Genomic DNA, 21,688 nt, shown 5'->3' with positions numbered 1-21,688 from the left:
ATATGGATGTATATATGTGGGAGAGCGATGGTGTATTGAAAATGTGGGATCTGAGCACGACGTGAATGGTATGGAATAAGGGGTGGATAATGTCCTGGGTTCAGCAGTAGCAGTCATGTTTTTTCCTTTGTGTTAACTGGTGCAGTGCTGTGTTTTGACTTCTAGCTTGAGAAAAGTGTTGGTGAAGCCGATGCTGTCGGTTGTTGCTAAGTGATGTTTACCCTGACCAAGGACTCTGTGAGGCTCATGCTCTGCCAGGGAGGAGGGGAAGCTGTGAGGAAGCAGAGACGGGGCGCCTGACCTGGGCTAGCCGGGGAGGTATTCCATACCACAGCACGTCATGCCCGGGGTGGGGGGTAACTGGGAGTTACCCGGAAGGACAGGAGCTTCCGGGTGGAACTCGTTTTCTTGGCCGGTGGTATCGTATTCTCTTCCCTTGTTATTTTCCCTTATCATTGTTTTAGCTGATAGTAGCGGTGGTGATTTGTTGCTGGACTGTTCTTGTCTCAACCAGTAGGAGTTGCACTCTCTCGATCCTCCTCCGGGTTCCTCCGGGAGCGGGGAAGGGGAAAGCCCCGGTGGGGGGGGGGGGGGATGGACACGGACCTCGATTGTTGTCAGCTCGGCATCACTCACTGGAAGTGAGCGAACGAGTTACCTGACTAGGTTTAAACCACGACAGCTTCACAACAGCTCAGCAAGCTTGAAGTCTCATTAGCCTCCTTTTAAACAGGATGGGATGTGAGTGGAAAGCCAAGCATGCAGAGTGCTGGAGTAAAGCTACAGCAAAGGGAAGAGGACAGCAGGACCTAACACTCCAAGAGATTCCCCAGGGCAGCTCTGAATCTTAAACTCAGGAAATGGGAGCAATGAGGCTGTAGTGATGCCCCATGTGCCAGGGTTCATACCTTCTGCTGAGAATCTATGTTCCTTCTGGAGCTGTCTCTTCAGGGGAATTGTGACCTGTCAATGAAGTACAGCAGCCACAGACCAAGCAATGGGAAAAGGCAAAATATGGAACTGTTCCTCTGCTTTGTCCATTAATGACACAGATGTGCCATGGAAAAGATAGATTATGCGCTAAAAGATAGGTACAAACAGAAAGGAAGGAATTACTGCTGAACAAACAACTTTTATTTCTGAATTTCTGACCAAAGCATGGTCTTTTCTGCTTAGGTGTTGTCCATGTCTGGATTTTACATAGCTAACTTGGACACACAAGCCAAGACTTGCATATGCAGAAATTCTCTTTTAATCTACTTCTCATTTTCCCTTTACTCAGCTCCTCCACTGCCTGCCATCTCACTGCAGGAAAATCAGGGCATAGTCCATGAAATTAAACAGTAAGAATTAATGACCAAACTTTAGGAGAAAAAGATGATAATTTGTTTGGCAGACCCTCAAGCTATAGCATTCCCCACCTCTGAGGACAAATCTGACATTGTAGTTCCATCCTAAAAACAGATGGGCTGTTTCACTATTCCTTAGTCTCACTGCCAGTTCACAAACCTAAGACCACCCATGCATTGTATGACCCTGGGTCTGCATCCTTTTTTAGCAAAAATCATTCCTCATGAGGAATGAGTCACACACACAAAGACCCATATGATATTCAACTAACTAGTCAATAAATTATACAGTGAAAGATATAATGCCTCTAATCTCCTAGGCTGAGTCATCCTGATGGGTAGATTTATCACAGCTTATCTGAAGTTTCTATTACTAGCACAAACTGTACAAAATAAGGGTTTGCCATTGCCTTCCACCGAGTCAGCTGAAGCTCTTAGGCGTGAGTGCCTTTACACAGCAAGCTGCATCAATGACATGGCATCTGGTTAGCAGCTGGTAACAAGTGCCACAACAGTTGAACCTGGGCCCAGTGCTCTTCAGTATTTTCATAGGCCACCTGGTTGATGCAACTAAAGTGCTCTCAGCAGATTTGTAGATGGTACTGAATGGGGCGGGAATGGCTGACATGCCAAATGGTGGCGCTTTGATCCAAAGGCAGCTGGAGACACACATGGACTAGGCCAGCAGATCCATCCTGCAGATCAGCAATGAAAAGCATGAGTCCTGCCTCTGAGGTGGAACAACCTCAGGCATCAGGACAGGCTGGGAACTGGCTAGATGAAAGCAGCTGGGGTTACACACTTCTAATGTAGGAGTGGCCTACATTAGGAGAAGTACAGTCAGCAGGTCAAAGGATATCAGTGTCCCTGTAGGTTTGATACCTAACCACTTCAAAATTCCAAAGGGACGCACAAGAACTGGGAAGCATCCATCAGAGAGCTCCCATGATGCTTAGAGGCCTAGAGCACACCACCTACATAGAAAAGCTGAGTCTGGCAAAAAGAAGGATAAGAGGCAATCTAATAGAAACCTACAATTCCATGAAGGAGAGTTACAAAAATGGTGAAGCAGCCTTTCTGGCAGTAACAGGTGATACAGTGAAGGGGAACAGCCAAAAGCTCTGGCTTGGGGAAATTTTCTATATCATTGCAGTGCAAAGATATGGTGGGCTCTCCATCCTCATATCATTTCAAGATATGGTAAGATAGAGTCATACATGACCTAATCTAGTGTCAGGAATTGTCCTGCTCCAAGCAGGGAGTTGGCCTACAGCCCTCCAGAGGTTGGTTCCAACCCATGCTTTAATGGTCTATGATTCACAGAGTTGACTGTATTTATTTAATCATTGAAAACAGCAGCTCTACAATCTCCTCAGCATGTTGACCTGGAGAGAAAGTTAGCATTGCTGAGAAACTCCCTGTGTCCCAGGAGAGAGCAGGAGACACTGAACAGTAAACCCTCTGCGCTGGCAGTGAACTGATAAGACAAACCCAGCCAAACCAAGCAAGTGGACTGTGTTTCTGCAACAGAGAGAAATTAAAATCATTATGGATTCTGTTCTGTCTCACCCAAAGGGAAATGTCTCCTCAAGCACAAATGATGACAACCACTTGAACTTGGGCCAGGCTTATCTGAAAATCACCAAATGAGGGTTTTCCATACCCTCTCACACACTGGACAATTCTTGGCCATCCACAGGTGTAACCCATCTTTGATGCTTCTGAAGAAGTCAGAAAAAGACCCAGAATGCATTCAGCTTTGTGCACCAAGGTGCAACTCTTGTCTGGTGTTTGTGGGTTGCCAGCTGAAGTAAGGGATTCAGTTGTACTCAGGGTCTTGAGGTAATGTATAGATCATATGGGTACCTTGAGGGCAATGCTGATAGCCTAGTTTTCCTTGAAGCCCATGAAGGAAGGGGCTAAGTACAGGCCACAGGGATCTAGAGCTTCAGAGACAGACAGGACCAACATGATCTTACAGTGAGACCTGCTCACGCAACAGCAGTACAGCTCTACCCGCCATCACGTTTGTGACTGTGCTGTAGCAATGAATGGTAAGGGCACAACGCCTCTTCCTGACACTTCTGTTGTAAATGTTTGATGAAGGAAAGAGAGATTCTGATTTGGATATGCCAGGGCTGAAATAGATAAGCAATCATTTTGAAAAATGAGTGTACGCACATGAAAGCACCCACGCATGCAGTTAAACCTCCCATCCAAGGAGAGGTAAGTCTGGTGTTGATTGTGTTCATGCAGTAAAATTTCCATGGAATTGTTTTTCTTGGATGAAAAACACAAACAACTGTTTCAACGCGCTTCATTTTAATGTCCATTTTATTGTAATTATCTTGGCATTCTCATCTTGTTTTGGCACTATAAACACCTGTGCTTGAAAACCCTAGGCAACATAAATAAAAAGAACATCTTGTTACAACAACATCTACAGAAAATGAGGCTGGTGCAAAACATGATACTTGCAGCTTTTCAGCTCCCATGTATCCACACAGAAATCAGTAACAAAGGTTATGTATCCAAAGTGTTAAGTCTTTCTGTGTTCATCATTATTGTTCATATGTCACAGGAGCACAGAAAGGATGTGCTACATGGTAAAAGTCTTGACTGGAGCAACAGTCATACTTACTACACATTTCCTGTATAACTTTGAGTAAACCACTTAATCCTTTCACCTTCTTATCATCTATAGTATACTACACCCATAATATCAGAAAGTAGAAATAAGTCCTGTTCCACAAGAATAACATAGAGAAAACAACAACCTTGTACTTAGGTACACAAGGATAGGTGGCTAAAGCCACAAATATTGTCCATTCCTAACCTTTAAAAAAGCCTTTAAATTCCTACTTTTTGGATATGGACTGTAGAACTTCAAAAGAGCACAGTGGTAGGTTCCATAAATAGGTATGGAAACAGAGATTGTTTAAAAGCAAAATCAAGGAAATAATATTATTCTCATTTTTAGGTAAGTAGCTGAGATGAAGGTCTTTTAAGAATCCTGCCTTCATCAGATGAAGACTCTAGAATAGTGGTGGGAAGTTAACCCAGAGCCCCTGAGTTATCAGTCCTTTAAGTACACAGTCTCCAGCAGGATATACAGGGAGGGAAGACAAGGTGGCATCCCAAGAATTTTGGATTGTAATAGGATTCAGGAGGGAAAACTGTTCTTTCACTGGCCTTTATTGACAGATCCAGTAAAAAGCAGTGGAAGGAAATCCTCTTAAACTCTGCTTAAGCTAAGGATTTAAAAGATGAGCAGCAATGGGCCAATCCCATTACTAAACTTAACACTTGGAAAAAAAATTCTTTGGAAAAAAGTTGTTGCATCTCTGTAGCTCCTGCTGTCACCACTCAGAGGAAAAGAAGGGGTGGCACTGCAGCATGAGATTTTAATCAGATACACAGCTTTGACATGGGCAGAGAGAGGCCTGGAGGTTCACAGTATCACAGTATGCTAGAGATTGGAAGGGATCTCGAAAGATCATCTAGTCCAATCCCCCTGCCGGAGCAGGAACACCTAGATAATGTTACACAGGAATGTGTCCAGGCGAGTTTTGAATGTCTCCAGGGAAGGAGACTCCACAACCTCCCTGGGCAGCCTGTTCTAGTGTTCCGTCACCCTCACTGAGAAGAAGTTTCTTCTCAAGTTTAAGTGGAACCTCTTGTGTTCCAGTTTGTACCCATTACCCCTTGTCCTATCATTGTTTGCCACTGAGTAGAGCCTGGCTCCATCCTCGTGACACTCCCCCTTTATATATTTATATACACTAATAAGGTCACCCCTCAGTCTCCTCTTCTCCAAACTATAGAGACCCAGCTCCCTCAGTCTTTCCTCATAAGGGAGATGCTCCACTCCTTTAATCATCTTCGTTGCCCTGCGCTGGACTCTCTCCAGCAGCTCCCTGTCCTTCTTGAACCGAGGGGCCCAGAACTGGACACAATATTCCAGATGCGGTCTCACCAGGGCAGAGTAGAGGGGAAGGAGGACCTCTCTCGACCTACTAACCACTGCCCTTCTAATACACCCCAGGATGCCATTGGCCTTCTTGGCCACAAGGGCACAGTTTTGGCTCATGGTCATCCTGTCATCCACCAGGACCCCCAGGTCCCTCTCCCCTACACTGCTCTCTAACAGGTCGTTCCCCAACCTATACTGGAACCTGGGGTTGTTCCTGCCCAGATGCAGGACTCTACACTTTCCCTTGTTATATTTCATCAAGTTATTCCCTGCCCAACTCTCCAGCCTGTCCAGGTCTTGCTGGATGGCAGCACAGCCTTCTGGCGTGTCAGCCACTCCTCCCAGCTTAGCTCTCAACTCGCTCGTCATCTGTCCCTGGACAGAACTCAGTGCATTGTAGCTGCTCTCGCACATAAAGAGCAACCCCACCACCCTGCCTGGCTGGCCTGTCTTTCCTGAAAAGGACATAGCCCTCCATGACTGTATTCCAGTCATGTGAGCTGTCCCACCACGTCTCTGTAATTGCCACCAGATCATAGTCTCCTGACTTAACACAGGTTTTCAACTCCTCCTGCTTATTTCCCATGCTGCGCGCATTGGTGTACAGGCATTTCAGGGAGCGAGCTGAGCACACCGATTTCACCCTAGGATTGTAGGAGGCCTCCCAGTCTTCATCAATTCTGGAGTGCTGCCCCACTGCGGCAAGCCCAGCTACAGCCCCATCCCCCTTCAAATCTAGTTTAAAGCTCTCCAAATGAGCCCTGCTAATTCGTGCCCCAGCATCCTTTTCCCTCTGTGAGACAAACCTTTCTCACTTGTCATTGTCCAGAATGGTGCCCTATAAAACCAGCCATTATCAAAGAATCCAAAGCCCTGCCTGTAGCACCAGTTTCGAAGCCAATTGTTTATGAACTGAATCTTCCCATTCCTTCCCACATCATCAGTGGAAGATGGAAGGAGTGAGAAGATCACTTGAGCCCCAGACTCTTTGACCATCCGCCCCAAGGCCCTGTAGTCTTTCTTCATCCCCCTCAGACTGCGGGAAGCAGCTTCCCCCTCACCTGTCTGGAAGACCAGCAGCGGGTAGTAGTCTGTCGGGTGCAGCAGGTTGGGGAGCGCCCTGGTGATATCCCTGATCCGGGCTCCAGGCAGACTACACACTTCCCTATGATGAGGGTCAACTCTGCATATCGGGCCCTCTGTTCCTCTCAGAAGGGAATCACCTACTACAATGACCCTTCTTTCTTTCTCATCAGAGGCAGTCTTGAGGTGCAAAGTCGACCACCTTTTCCTATGTGGCCTTGTGGGCTGGCCTTGCCCCACATTCTCACCTACCTCTCCTTCAAGATCCACGGCCTCGAACCTATTACGGAGGGACACCTGGGGAAGCAGGGCAGGAAGGGGGGAGGGTTGCCCATGACGCCGAACTGGAACACTCGTTCAAGTGACCCTGTTCCAGGAACAAAGTATTAAGTTAGATATGCAGAAGAAATTCTGACAGAAAAGTTGACCTCAGTAATATTTGGTACTTCGACACACAACTAGACATCTTAGGGGCTAACACCTAGACCTTTTTAGCCTATGACAGGAAGAGTTCCATCCAGGAACAATCTGGACAAATGGAAAGAAAACAGCATATAAAGTCTCTCCTCTAGAAAAAAAAAGAGAAAAAGGGTTGAGCCTCAGGGTAATGAGGCAGCTGCAGTGTGTTAGGTGTGGGTGAGAGCACAGCCCATGACTTTTTTGTGTTGTCCCTTTATAATCACGGAAGTTGGTGGAAATGGCTGTGGTGGAAAATGTAAGAGAACTGAGGTCTCATAACCTCCCTGCACACTGCTCTAAGGTGGCACTGCCCTCATGGTGAAGGGATTTCCTGGAGTCCTGAACATCTCCAGCCACAGCTTGTGGCCTTTGCCCCTGGTTGACACTGCCAAGAAGAGCTGGGCTCTGTTGTCTTCACAGCTCCCTCTTGAATAGCAGGGCCAACACTGGGTGCAGTATTTCAGCATTGAGTCTAAATGGACAGTGTATTTCCTTGACCTGCTGGACACATTTCTCTTAATGTAGCCCATTATGCATAAATGTATAATGTAAATTGTATGTAATGTAAAGGTATAATGTAAATTTGCAATGAGAGTATCTTGCTATTTACACACAAATCTACATACACCATGGAATTTTTTTGCTCAATTTACCACAGAAGAAATGACTTGTCTTTGTGGGCATTACACACAAAGTATTGAGTGACCATCAGTGGTACTGAGTGATGTTGCCTGCGTCCTCATCATGAATGAATGAATCCCAGATGAGAAGTGCATTCTCAACAAGGTAAACTGGCAGAGCTTTCAAGCAGTTCTTGTCTCATGTCAGAGGTTTTTCTATGGGAGATGCAGGATGATTTCTGAGACAAAGAAATGTTGTGACTGTGCACCTGGGACTGGAAGGAGCAAGGGAAAACCACCCTCCCCAAATGAATACCCAAAGCAATTTTTTTTTGTTGTGAGCATGGTGTGCCCACACTTTATTTATTTGAGCATCTCTGTGGCCATAGTGGGCAGAAATGGGTGGAAATAATTAAAGGCATTGCTAGGAGTGGCTTAGGGTCACAGCCTGCTATAGGAATAATATTTCATTGTCAGTCTTCCATTGCCTGTTGTGTTGAAATATAAGAGCTAAGCTTTTGACGAACAGCTTTTCTTGGGATGGAAAATTCAAAAGCATGTACTGCTTTGGAGTCTGTATGTAATCTGCCATGGCAGAGCTGAAAATAAGAAAAATATATCCTCAGAATGTTAAGGAAACACGAGGAGTCATGGCTCTAGTGTCTCTCAGCTGGACATTTTAGTGACAATTTCATTCTACTTATTCATCTTTACAGAAAATATCTTCTAAGCCTTGAAAATCAAGGTGCTAGGATACTATGAAGGCCTGCAGCCACACACCAGGAGGACGCTATCTCAGTTGGCATCCCAGGTGGTTGGTGCCACTTCCAGGAACAACTGGAGATGTAAAGTGACTCTCTCTAAGAAGCGAGGGTGGCACTTGAAGCGAACCAGTGGGAAGTAAAGAATGACACCACTGAAAATGAACAGGATGATGTAGAGGATCTCAAACTGGGGTTGATCAATGACGGGAGCTAACACCAGGTACACAGCTGGCATCAGCACGATTATGGGGATGATAATTGGGACCTGTGAAAGCAAAAGATCAGCATAAAGACTCAATTTAACACTGGGCCACTGTGGGTACGGACAACCCTAGAACTTCTGCACAAGGCTCTTTAGATGAAACCCTGGTGCAACTGGAGGTATTAACTACAAATCCAAATTAGTCCAGACATCCTGTTTCCCAGCCCGTCCCCACTCCAAGGTTGGACATCCCTGCAAGAGCAACACCACCACCTAGTCTTCCCTGCCCTCCTAGACTTGAAGATGCAAACTACTGGTGTTAGTGCCAGGCCTGTTTTTGCTCTCCTGACTACTTTGCATCCAAAAGCTGAACTGTAGACAAAACACAGCAATGTGTACGAATCACATAACTGAAATTTAGCATCCTTGGGCAAAAAGGTTTATTTCTTTTTGGATAGGTGGACAGGCAATCTCAGAAGTTATTTCTGTAAGTCTGTTCAGAAAGCATTTAAATTTAAACTTGAAGCCATCCTCCTGAGGCTACTGAATGCACAGACAATGATTTCACAACAAGGTGAAAACTGAATGTTCAAGCTGGAATTTTTCATTTTTTCTTTTTGTGCCTTTTTGTCCAGTAAGTGGAAGACTTAACAGCACATTGCTCTTCTCTGTCATGCTAAGCCCCAGAGGACACTCAATATAACTTCACACAGCTCGGTAGCATCAGCCTGTCATCTACATCCTGAAGGAACCCTTGAAAACCAGGGTGTTCATTCAGCTTGTCTCAGGGAAAAGTCACTGTCCTGCATTCACTTCCTTGGTCACAGAGGAAGCACTGCAGCTTGACTTGCTTAGGGCACCAGGGGGAAGAACAGGTAATTCCTGATTCCCTTCCACTTAGCTGTTTTGTGGGGAGCAAACATGTCCCCTGGACATCTCAAAGGACCTGGGGCATTCTTTTGTCCTCTGCAAGGTTCTTACACCTGGGCTGCCTTTTGAGGAGTGCAACCAAGTTCACAGAGCATAAGCAGATCACATTGTTGGTCAGAATTGTCCTTCATTTTCTTCTTACATCTCTTATAAAAGGTAGATATATTTTCCGCAGTGAGGGGGCAGTGTATTATTAGTTTATCAAGACAGAGAAGCCAGCCTTGACTTATGCTGGTATATTCACAGTATCTTGCCCATTGTTGACAAAACATGAAATTAAAAAAGGAAGGACAACAACACTAAATCTGTAAGCAACCAGCCCCAGTGCTCTTTTTCTCCTCATAATACTCTGTTAGTTATTTGGGAATACAGGAAAAGGGTTTGAGGGTTTATGTTTTTACTTCACCTTATAAGATCTTGGCAGTTCTGGTTTCTTGATTTTTAAATACAGGAGACCAGAAATAGTCATGCCATAGAAAAACCATGCTATTAAACTGGAAGAAAAAGGAAAGAAAAAAAAAGACAAAAAAGACAGCATTACATTTGTGGTGAGATCATCCAGGAATGTCAGCCTGCCTTGCAGATCCCAGATGTTTACATCTCCAATTAAAAAGGAGAATATTGATATAAATGTGGTAGTTCTTCCATTCATTTCCTTTCCGGCCCAATAAGCACTTCAGAATGATCTAAATATTACAGATTCATTTCAATATGAGGATGTATCACATCCAGTTAAGTACACAGTGACAGAAGCATTCATGCATTGCAAAAATGCTGGTTCCTAAGCAATTCCTTTTCTTTCTTTCCCCTCTCCTCAGTGTTGGTTAGAAAACAATAGCCCCTGCTCAGAAAAACATTGAAAGAAAATACTTCTAAACAATTCAAAACCCAGGACGCAAGCAGAAATGCTACATGTACATACCTGAAAAAGTTCACAATGGTGGTGAAGTTTCCTGATATTATCATTATTAAAGACGTGGCAGATGTAAATAGCAGAGCAGGGGAGGGTGTGAGGCATCGCATGAGAGCCATAGACAGAATGTCTGGCTGAAAGCTAAAAAAAACCAATATACAATTATATCATGTACTTGGAGATCCTTACTCATCCACCTCTGCTGCTGGTGGGAACTCTGCCTGTTGCCAGAGCCACTCATGATCATCAAATAAGCACAATATAAAAGCCGCTCAAGTCCAAGGAGTAAACACGGAAACTCCCTCAAGGATGTTTTCATTGTGTCTCACTGATTTCCTACCAAATATGCTCAGTTTAGGCAGGCAAGATAAGGTTTTCAAACTAGTAATGCAACAGACTAAGGCTGAGTCAAATCAGAGCTTTCCTGATAATCTCTGGGACCTTGTCCCACTGTTCTGCCCTCCGTCACATCTCTCTGGGACTTGGCTTTTCTAGGGCTGACTGGAAAATAAGACAAGAACTACTCCAGAAACATTTATGCAAGCAACCACAAAGCAAACCAGGATTTGTTCCAGAACATGGAAAGAATTATTAGCCTCTTTATTACTTGGTTTATTGGAAAAGCTTCATAAGAAAGGCTTCTTTTTTTTTTTTTTTCTTTTTTTTTCTAATTTCCAACCAAAATATCATGCAAGGACTTCTGCTAGAGCTGAGTGTCTGAGAAACAGTACTAGCATTCAGCTCTTAGTCTGGTATGGTCAAATTCAGAACATCTGCGAACTGCTTAGTACAGAGCTTGCCACGATACAGCAGGACCAGTAACCACCAAAACCAGTAATCACCCAAACCAGTAACCACCCAGTCATATCCACCAGCTTGGTCATCCATATACATAAAAGATTCCCTCCCATGCACAAAGAGTGAAGCTGGTGCAGAGTGGTATCCTTTGCACCTGGAGCTGAAAAAACAGATTGTGTGGGGAGGAAGGACCAAAGAAGCAGAAAGGTCCAGGAGGAATAAAACATGCCTACTCAAAATAGAGGAGGAGAATTTAGCTCAGCCCAAGCACTGAGAGGGAGAAGTGTGGGAGAGGTGTGCCTGTGGGTGAGTAGGTCCTTACCAGCAGCTGGAGTGGGGCAGTAGCTTATATGCCCAGGTACCAGCAACTGGGAACACTGGGATACAGGGACTGCTACTGGGCAAATTGAATGTCTGAGCCCAGCTGCTGGTCAGGTCCACATTGTACATATGTGTATATATATATATATTTTTTTTTTTTTTTCACTTACAGTCGCCTGTTCAGCTAGAGAGGGGAACAAGATAAAGCCCTTGATGCTGTTTGTGCTAGTGGTTGTGTGAGCACTGAGCATGTCTGCATGTGTAGATCTGTGTGCCCTGCTGTCTGTATATGCATGTATACCTATATATACGTATGTATGTATCTGTGTATATATATATATATATGTTGTATACTTGTGTTTGTGTTCCTATTGGGAATACATGCTGAACCCACCAGTTGGACCACAGACCATGTAGCTGTAGCAGCCTGGCCTCTGCTGGGCTCCACCTAGCAAAACCAATTGAAAATGCTAGCTAGCTGAGATGGAAGACCGTGTCACCTTGTAATTGCTATGAAGCTTGAAAAGCCTGGAACACCCCTGAGAGCAGCTTTTGTAGTCAGTATTGTATGCAAAGGCAGCTTGCCAGTGCTGAACTACCTTCCCAGCACTAGCAAGGGAGCCTTACAACACGCAGTAATGGCTGGGTTTCCTCTCCCTGGCAGGTATATTGGCTAGGACCCCCCAGACCTGTGTCATGTGCTTCAATACATCAGTATTTCATTTCAAAGCTGTTCTTAAAATCCAGGCTAGATGTAATTATGTATCTTTCTGAAATGACACGGCTGAAGAAGAAAGTCAGGAAATAAGAGACACCTGACATTTGAAAAAGATGGGGAAGACAGTGTTTGAGCAAGAAGCAAAACACTATCACTCTACCAGCTGAACATACACAATGTTTTCCTCTGCTTTAATGTCACAAGAAGGTAAAATCGCTCAAAGCAAGCCAGATCTCTTTATTTTTGTCCTTACCATATGGCCTTCCCTTGAAACAACGTAGCATACCCGGCCTCCACTGAAGAATGTGCCACTGGATGAACCAGACGTAGACAGTGCCACAAACAGGGACATGAGCTGAGCCATGCCAATGACCCAGGACTTTGAGGTGAGAAAAAGTTCACAGCATAACATCACAGCTCATAATTGTATAAATACTCATTGAAGAACCAGGCAGGTTTCTTCCCTGCATTATTCTCACTGATGTATTTTTTTTTTCCAAAGCCTTTCTAACGATTTAAAGCCTGCTTCCAGTTTCCATAATATTTAGTCACTTGTAAGTTTGACATGCTCAGAAAAGGCAACTTTCCTTCCTGCCTGGTGTATATATATCTACATCTGTTTACACTGCCATGGTGTACAAAGCTGTCATAGGAGGTACCCCCCCCCCCCCGGTTTTGTGTGCAGATGCTATAGTGCAAATCCTGGATATGCTGCTATTACAGGCAACAGTATTAGCTTGCAGAAAAACTGTTCCCACAGGACCTGAAGAAATATCCTGCATTATAAACTCTTCCCCAATATCCATAAGAATATAAGCCTTTAATCCCATATTCACGTATATCTGCTACTCTGTGAATCAGGCTAAAGCCAAAGAAATTGTTTGAATTTCGTAAGTTTGATTCTACACCATGTTCAGGCATTTACGGTTTGCGTTCTCTGTAATAGGAGTAGCAGGGTTACAAACAGAGTTTGAGGTAATTATTTGGGAGATAGGATAATCTTCTCACCTAAAAGTGAAGCTTGTCTTCTGCAATAGAGCAGCATGAAGAATATGAATTGAGCATTAAATGCAGGTGTTTGGAGTAATTATCACGTACACACACACAAAACCAAACACACTGTTCCCCTCACTGGCAAAAATCCAAAATTCAGACTTTTTTTACAACCCTTTCCAATTCTGAATCGTGGCTTTGAGCCATATCTACTCTTTTTTAGTATCACCTATCCCAAGTATCCAAAATCACGAGTTCAGCTCTCCGAATTCATGGCAGGAGTTTAACTACCACAATAATTTCAAAAATATAGCTTGTAAGCTTAATATCTGGGTTATGGTCCTTCAAGCTTCAAGTTAAGCTAGTTGCAATAACCACAACTAAAATGTCTCCCTTCTGAAGATGATGGAATCTGGTTATCTCCTATTACCATGTGACTCCAGAACACAAGATCTCAAGGGATAACTACATATATCACAAAATCATTTATAAAATCTTCAGCAATTGTGTATTTTGCATCTGTGAGATTGGTGCTCTGCTGTTTGGACCCTGAAAATGAACTACAGGGGGTACTCTGAGTAACTCCTTACAAGCAAACTGAGATCTGCAATTACTGTTAAATCACTGGCATCAAAGAAATGCTGGGGAGAGTTTCATGAGTTCCTTTTGTGGCTGAACCTCTCACCACTGAACAATGTATCTCTCTGGCAGTTTTCTTCTTATATGGAGAATAAATGCATTTCAATGTGACATGTCTTCCTCTGGCTTCTTTATAATCCTCCCATCCCTTCTCAATGACCGGAACAGATGCACCTTTTGCTTGTAAATCACAGCCATTACACCCTCCTTAGCCTGTAGCTCTCTACCTGTCCTTTCACCTTTTGAGTGCCCAGCTTTTTGGTCACTAGTTCGATGTTTCTTACTGAATTGCACTCTCGGGGTGAAAACGTTAATCAGGCAGGAAAAAGAGATGTGTTAAAAAGGAGGAAGCTCGAAAACAGCTTGTTAATCAGGAATGATGGGAAAGGAAGTACAGGGAAAGTTTATGACATTGTGGCTTAGCCAGGCTTTGTAACCTGTTCAAACAAGGCACTAGACCTTTAAAAGCTCCTACTTACAGTGACATGAAAGGCTATTAAAGAATACGTCTCGCAATAACTCAGTCAGATCTTCAAACTGGGCATCTTGTGTAATGCACACAGAAGCAAAGCTGCTGCTGACTTACTAAGAAGAAGATGAGAAGCAACACAATCCCTGTGTCATCGTTTCAATCAGACAACTCATTTAAGGCTGTCATGGATTCTGTGTCTTTGGAAATATTTAGAATAAGGCTGGATGTTCTGGTGGGAGATCATCTGGTTAGAAGTCAATAGTGTCTACAATGCTCATGACTGTCCTTTTCTTCTCTTGCTAAAATCCTTGTCTTGCACAAAGCCTGTCTGATACCACCAAACACTTCAGGTTGGTGTAAGGTACAAATAGTTTCTGTACAACTCTGGAAAAGTACATGTCAACTTAAAGATACAATTACCAAAGGCTGCACAAACCACGTATAACACTTCTCCTACTCAAAGGTGTTGTAGACACTAGTGTTGTTTTCCATTTCCCCACGGATGGAGAAACTGATCCAAAAGGCTCTGGTCTCGTCTAATTTCCAGGTGCTGAGAAGACAGGATTCACCCAGTTGGCTCCTGTCTCACTCCCAACCCATTGACTCTGCACTAGTGGGGCAGCACACTGTCCTCTTCATTTTTCTGGAAATATCTGAAATGTGGGGTATCTCCCAGTTCCCAAGTCCAGATATTCACCCTCACTGCATCTTCACTGTGGGGAGATGCTCCTGGTATACATTTCATTCCCCTCTTTCCTGTCCCCTCTGGCCACTTTCCATGGGGGAAAACATTAGCTGGAGGGAAGCCACACATTCCCAGTGGGAATGAATGGGAATGGGAAGTAAAGCATGTGCTGCAGAGCACCCTATCTTGGCAGCCTACGTGCACCTCAGAGACCATGGGCCAGACAGGGCTGGTCAGCCCTGACCTTTGGTGGGGAAAGGCTGACTTAAAGGTGACAGAGCAGGGACTGGCAGCATGCTTCCCTGTAGCATGGCCTGACAGTTCCTCCTGGTCTGATCAATGCAGTGCTACCATTCCCACTGGAAATGACAGCTAAATCTCCTGAAACTCAGGAGAGAACCCATATTTCGCTGGACTGCATTGGCTGTGTTGCCACATGCAGAGCTCACTCCCAGGTGGCTGCCACAGCTCCTGAAGACAGCAGTTCAGACGGAGTCATGGCTGCTAAGTAGCTCATGTTTACCAGCAAATACAGGCATGTAACCAAAGGAATGCCAATCATCACAGCTCTGGGAAGGGTCACCTGGAAAAGGGATGACAAGAGTGTTAGGCACAGCACATTTACACCTGCACTGGACTTTTTTGTTTTGTCTTTGCCACCACCCATGTCTCTCATTCAAACTCCTTTGCTCACTAAGCATTTCACAGAACAAGACATAGATTGAGATTCATGCAGCAGTTTTTACACCAGTCTCCCAGAAATGGCAGGCAAACAGTAATGCTTTACATTTTAGTCTTTAAAAAAACAAACCAAACCAACCAACAAAAAACCCCCAAATTTTATTAAAAAATATTTTGCTTCATAGCTGCCCAAGATGCCGTTGCCTGGTTACTTCTTGATTACTTTAATATTGATTTTATTTGTTACTAGTGTGTTACATCTCCTGATGTGCTGTGTCTTCCCATGAACATCCTACCGACACATGTGACGTACAAGTGCGTGTTGCATCACATTTAACTCCTCTACAGGTTAAATCCAAGCAGGGCAGTGCAAAGGAGATATGCTCTTGGAAGGATTTTAATCTTTTTCTAGTGACAGGGTGCAATCTTGGAGCACCACAGATCATCTTAAGGCTCAACAAAATCAACAAACACTACCTTATGCAGCTGAAAACACTGGAAAAAAAGAAGTAGTAAAACCAGGAATATCAAATTTGCATTCCCACCATAGGACAAGATATAGCAAATCCTTATGTGGTTGCTTTCACTCCACAAGGGTGTGAATATCAGTGCTCGAGGTCCTGTGGGAGAAAGTGCCACATGACCCTAGGATCTTTGCTGACATTTAGGTTAATATTTAACTGTGTATTTTCATTTTATCTGTAAAATCTTTTGTGCTGCACTGGTAGAAAGCACACTCTATACACATTGCACTCAGCTCTTTCTAAAAAAAAAGGTTGTTCACTGCCTATAGTGTCTGATCTGTGCAAAGAGGTGATACGGCATGGAAAGGGCTGATGTGAGATGCAAGTGAGCAACTTCAGTGCCTAAAGCACAGACAGAACAATACCAAAAAAAGTAGACAGTTAAAGACAAGGTCATTCAGGGAGCCAGATTCCTGCTCCAGCAATGCTTCGCTTGCTTTGAAGCTCCCCCTCCACGCAGTGAGGAGAGAGATAAGTGGGGTTTTGATGCATACATTAAGGGTCAATTCTTTTACGTGGTGTTAAGAAACCTGTATGGAGTATAGCAGTGAGTGCTTTTCTGCATAAATCTAGGTGTCTACAGTGAGATCCTCTAAACACTAAGGCAAAACTTCACCCCCAAAACATTCAAGTGCTGCCTAATATTTTTTTTAAGTCAATGGAGTATTTTAGTGTTTTCTTATAGATGGGCTGCTTTTTCACCTAGAAACTCATTTTTATCCTTTCTGGACACATCCACAGGTGTCTTGTCTTAAAAGACAGAACAAACATGAAGGAAAGCTCTATAGTCTTTCCTCCCTTCACTGCTGCTCAACACAATCATTGACAGAATCACACTAGCAGCAGGATTAGTAAGTAAAGCCCAGCTCACTCACTCACCTCAGGCTTCTTCAGTTCCTCGATTACATAGTTCAGGTTGTTCCACCCATTGTAGGACCAGAGCTCCTGGTAAAATGCCACTCCAACTGCCCTGATACCTGTGGTCGTGTTCTGAAAAGCGCTGTGAAAGCTCTGAGTTTGTCCTCTGGTGAGCAGCACCAGTCCGCCTACCACGATCACTAGCAATGCCAAGAGCTTGGCAGCTGTAAAAACGTTCATAACAGATGTCGCCAGCCTCATGTTGAGACAGTTGATGATAGTTAAAAGCAGGATGCAGGCAGCAGCTGTACATTTGATGACAATTGGTGGAGATGAGCATCCTGGGTAGAACGGTGCAACAGCTTATTCAGCAAAACTCAGACAGACAGCTGCCAAACCAGCTGGTCTCACCAGGATAACAGAATTGTAGGCGACAAGGAAAGCAGGAAAAGAACCAAAAATCCTCAAGATGTAAATATATTCTCCTCCAGACTCTTTAATTATGGTTCCAAGCTCAGTATACGACAAGGCTCCAAACATGCCCAGGAGACCACACGCTCCCCAGATAAGCAGGCTGCTGGCAGGGCTCCTCATATGATCTAGTACCCATTCAGGGGACATAAAGATCCCTGAGCCTATCATGGTGCCTGCAATTAATGACACTCCACTAATCAGGCCGACTTCTTGCTTCAGTCTTAATTTCTCCTTCCCTTCACTCACATCTGTGGATGAATGAGGTGAATCTGTTGTCTTCCTCATGGTGGAAATGTTAGGAGATGTTTGGAGAAAATTTGTAATAAGACTGAGGCATTTCAATAAGGACTGTCTCAGGCTTTTAGGGTTAAGTTAATGGTTACAAAAGTCACACTGAACACTGTCATGAAACACAAGCTTACCTTCCACATTTTGCATTCTTTCATTACCCACCTTATCTTGATAATTTATCATGGTTCAGATCCTGCCAAGACTGATTATCTTTGAATGTCATTGCAAGCAATGGTAATGGAAAGCATTTAACACCACCACCTTACTGGACTATGCCTCTGATCATCTCTGCTTTAAATTATGCTTCAAATGGCATCTGAAATAAGGATCAGTTAAGCAAAATCCCCATGCAAACCTGTACTTTATGCTTTGATTACAAGTTAATGCTCAAGCACCTGCTTTAGTCCTCAGTCATACATTCATTCCCCACTATGAAGTGATAAAACAAACAAGCCTGTCACCGAACATGCCATGGCTTTGCTCAGTAAGGAACATTTACAGTGTCTTAGTCAAAGACTAAGGAATATTCTGCTAAAAACAGTCCAGAGACTGTTCTTCTTCACAATACTAGGGCACAATTCTGGCTTTTGCAAATTTTAGAAAGTGCAGTAGAGTGAAAAGGCCATAATTACATTTTATGGGCCCTTTTTGCCAATGCACATGAGGTATGCGCAGATTACGATCTTCAGAGGACTTCGTCACTGCTCACCATACATACATTTCAGTACATACCCAAGAGAAATGAAGCACAAGCTTTTGAAAATGCCACTGACTCCTACTTTGATATCTAACAGGTAAAATTTCAGACTCTGGGGTAGGTTCTGCTATAAATCTGAATATTGCTACAGTGCATGAGGGTGTATTTTGTGAAATGTGATATGTATAAATTCTTGAGCAGACAGGAATTTCCATATGCCTTCCCCTCAACTAAAACTAGACTTCCCTGACCACAACTGTAAAGAAGGAGAATTACTGGCTTGGTGATCTCTTGCAGACTCCTGTTGTGATAAGTACCAGAAAATGAGAGTAAGACCTTCCTCAGCCCTTCATGGAAGCAGCAGACCTTGACTCTTTAAAACTGTTCATCCTCCTCAACCATCTGAGCTAAAAAGAGCATGAATATAAACAGAGAAGTATTTTTATAGTTTGTCTAAAAATTCCTTGTCTTCTAAATCATTTAGTTTTCTCTTTCTTTGCTTTAAAATAATAATTAAAAAAATCATCTCACTAACTTTACAGTTCTCTGCAAATAACACTTGGACTCTTAGCAAAACTCCCATGCCCATAGGAAAAACAACATACACAAGTCATAATTTCTCATGCTATAGCAAATAAAGTTGCACAAATTTTAGCATCAGGTTAGAGGCTTTTAATTTCTTCAAAGAAGCAAAAAAGAACTCAAATCTTACTGAAGAGTAGGTTTTTTTTACAGTATAAATCCTATTAATAGATGAAGGAAATGAGAAAAATTGGGGGGGGGGAAGTTGTGAGTGATATTAGAAGCTATTCCTAATGCCAACTCATTTGTATTCACTAGAAACGGATTGCAGCTGGATTTCTCCTAATTTCAAAGTCACTAATAAAAATTCACAGCTGACCAAGCTGTAGCTTTAACAGAAGTGAAACATTACTTCATCTGTATTGAGTATGTTTTCAAGTCTTCTTAGCCAAGATGCGAGTCCTGATAATAAACACAGGCACCTTGTACTGCAGGGGTATGAGTTAATGCATTTCAAGTTAACGGTTTGCAAAGTGCTTGAGGACCTGAAGGGAGGCATCTCAGTAATGACGAGTATTTTGTTTTACTTCTACTAAGTGACAGTGCTCTTGCTGTTAGTTGGTTTAGCTATTTGTAGTGTACTTGTTAAAAAATGCTAATCACAATGTCAGGCCATGTCATTCCTGTCATCCTTCAGAGGTCTAAAGGTCTGGCTTTTTTTGCACTAGAGATACTCTACTATGTGCATCCACACGCGTATTATGTTTGCCAATTCTAAATAAAAACATATTCACAAAATATGGTTAAACCAACGTTAAAGGAAAACTCGATATGACTACAAGTAGTTAAGTATCATTCTCATAAGCTTGCAGATATATTTCCATCACTGGTTTCCTGCTTTAATGAAGAAGTTTCTTTTCTGAAATGAATATGCAAGGTTCTTGAAGGGCCTGAGAGGATCTTTTCAAAGTTCTTGGTTCTAGAAATGAAGAACTTTTAATCTAATGTTGTAGAAAGAATCAGAATGTCTTCAAACTTGGTCATGTCAAAAGAATTTCTGTAAGACCACTCACATAACCAGGACTGATTAGCTGGTACATCAATAGCCTCAGTAATTTCCTAAAGAGAAGTCTATTTCAAATCCCAGGATCATTGTTACTCAGTTCTAACTGCTTCTATCTAAAGTAATAATGAATCTAATTAATCATTGTAAGAACTGGAGGCTATTCCTGTGAAAACTAAGACAGCCTGATTGCTTTGGATCTTTTTTATTCCCATTGACTTGTTCTTTTTTTGACTGATACTAGCAGTAAGGAGGAGCAATAAGATATTTTAGTCAAACCATTGTCACAACTGCAATTTGTCAAAATTGGCTATGTAGAAGGGCACCTCACTGCCCCCCTTCAGGAGCGTATAAGGAGGAGTAAAAATAAAAGCACCGCTTTCTCTGTATGTGGAGTAGCCGAGCTCTGTTGCTCAAGCTGTCACATGACAAATTCACTACCTAAACGACTCTCACTTTTCATTTCCCTTTGACATTGCAATGGGTGGTTGCCATCTACTGGTCTCTAAACAGTAAGACAGCTTTGTCCAGTGAAACATGGCTCAGTCCACACTTGGTTTTGGTATTTTGCATTGCTGATTAGAATGAAACCCTGCAATAAGTATTAATTCTTCAATATTAGGGTAACACAGCATATACTTGAGTCGTGAATGGAAATTCTTCTCAATGTCCTTGGTGCTATTTTTACCTCACCAATAGCTACAAGAACTAGAGAAAGCTAATTTAAGGTAAAGGCCAATGTCAGTGGTAAGCACCAGACAAAACATGTGGTCAAGTATTTGCAATATTTAATTTTAGGTCCCAGGAGTCATATTTGGAACACGGTTATGGGCTTGGCTTCCCTGTCCCACAGTTGGGAAAGAGTTACAAATCTCTCAGAATGGGGACTAAAAATAACCCACAGTCTGAGGATGGAGTGACCAACACCATTGCCCATAACTTCCTTTGGAGACAGACACCAATATTACACTTACAAATGTGTGCAGGGATCGAGATTTTATTTTTTTACATTAAAAAAAAAAAAAACACCACCAAACCCCCAAAACCAGACACCAAGTTGTATGAGGTACTAAAGGTTAGAGAACTCATTCAGGATGTAAGATGTGAGTTTGATGGCCTTCTCTATTTGAGAACATGGAAAGCCACAAATCCAGGCTGAATAAGCTTCCCTTCACAATGCAGGCTTTGAACTCTAATTGCAGGCAGATCTTGGTGCCCACACTTGTGATGCAAGTAGAGATGCCTGCTTGAAAAAGGGGGAAATAAAACCTAGTGAGCCCTGAAATAGGTCTTGAGCCCAGAAGAAAAATTGGGGCAGAGGGAAAACATTCCCCAGGTGTCCTGTGTGAAAACAGAAGGGAAGAAGACTCATTTAGAAATATGTGCCTGTGGAGGCTCTATAGTGTTTAAGCCTCTACCTCTCCAGTGCATCCTGGCTCTTCTCACACCTGAGCCCTGTAACAGAACAGCTTTGGGCCTTCACCCTGCTGGAGGTAACCTGGAGCCAGCAACTCCATTTGTGATGCCATCAGCCCTTGTGCTCCAAGGGGCCAGCAGCACTTGTTTGCCCCAAGGGACCAGAGTCTCTGGCATGCTTTGCAGCAGAGAAGCTCTGACTGGGACTGTAAAACTGCCAGTGTGAGATGTAGGTAGCAAAAA

General features: G+C 43.3%; 1 protein-coding gene across 1 annotated transcript; it reads right to left on the bottom strand.

Annotated features, from left to right (window-relative positions):
* Positions 1-8,139: 8,139 nt before the first annotated feature.
* On the bottom strand, positions 8,140-17,816 carry LOC133273020 (b(0,+)-type amino acid transporter 1-like). Its single transcript, XM_061460882.1, is given in 4 exon segments — positions 8,140-8,513; positions 9,787-9,874; positions 15,369-15,502; positions 17,004-17,816. Coding segments are annotated over 4 exon segments (1,194 nt in total). The 5' UTR covers positions 17,742-17,816; the 3' UTR covers positions 8,140-8,279.
* Positions 17,817-21,688: the final 3,872 nt, after the last annotated feature.

This window comes from Pezoporus flaviventris, unplaced genomic scaffold (assembly GCF_033815535.1).
Source record: "Pezoporus flaviventris isolate CSIRO_AGI_PZ_B2104156 unplaced genomic scaffold, CSIRO_AGI_Pfla_v1 ptg000031l, whole genome shotgun sequence".
NCBI classification, from domain to species: domain Eukaryota; kingdom Metazoa; phylum Chordata; class Aves; order Psittaciformes; family Psittacidae; genus Pezoporus; species Pezoporus flaviventris.
The sequence above is the reverse complement of the archived record's forward strand: the minus strand, read 5'-3'. Positions and strand labels throughout refer to the sequence as shown.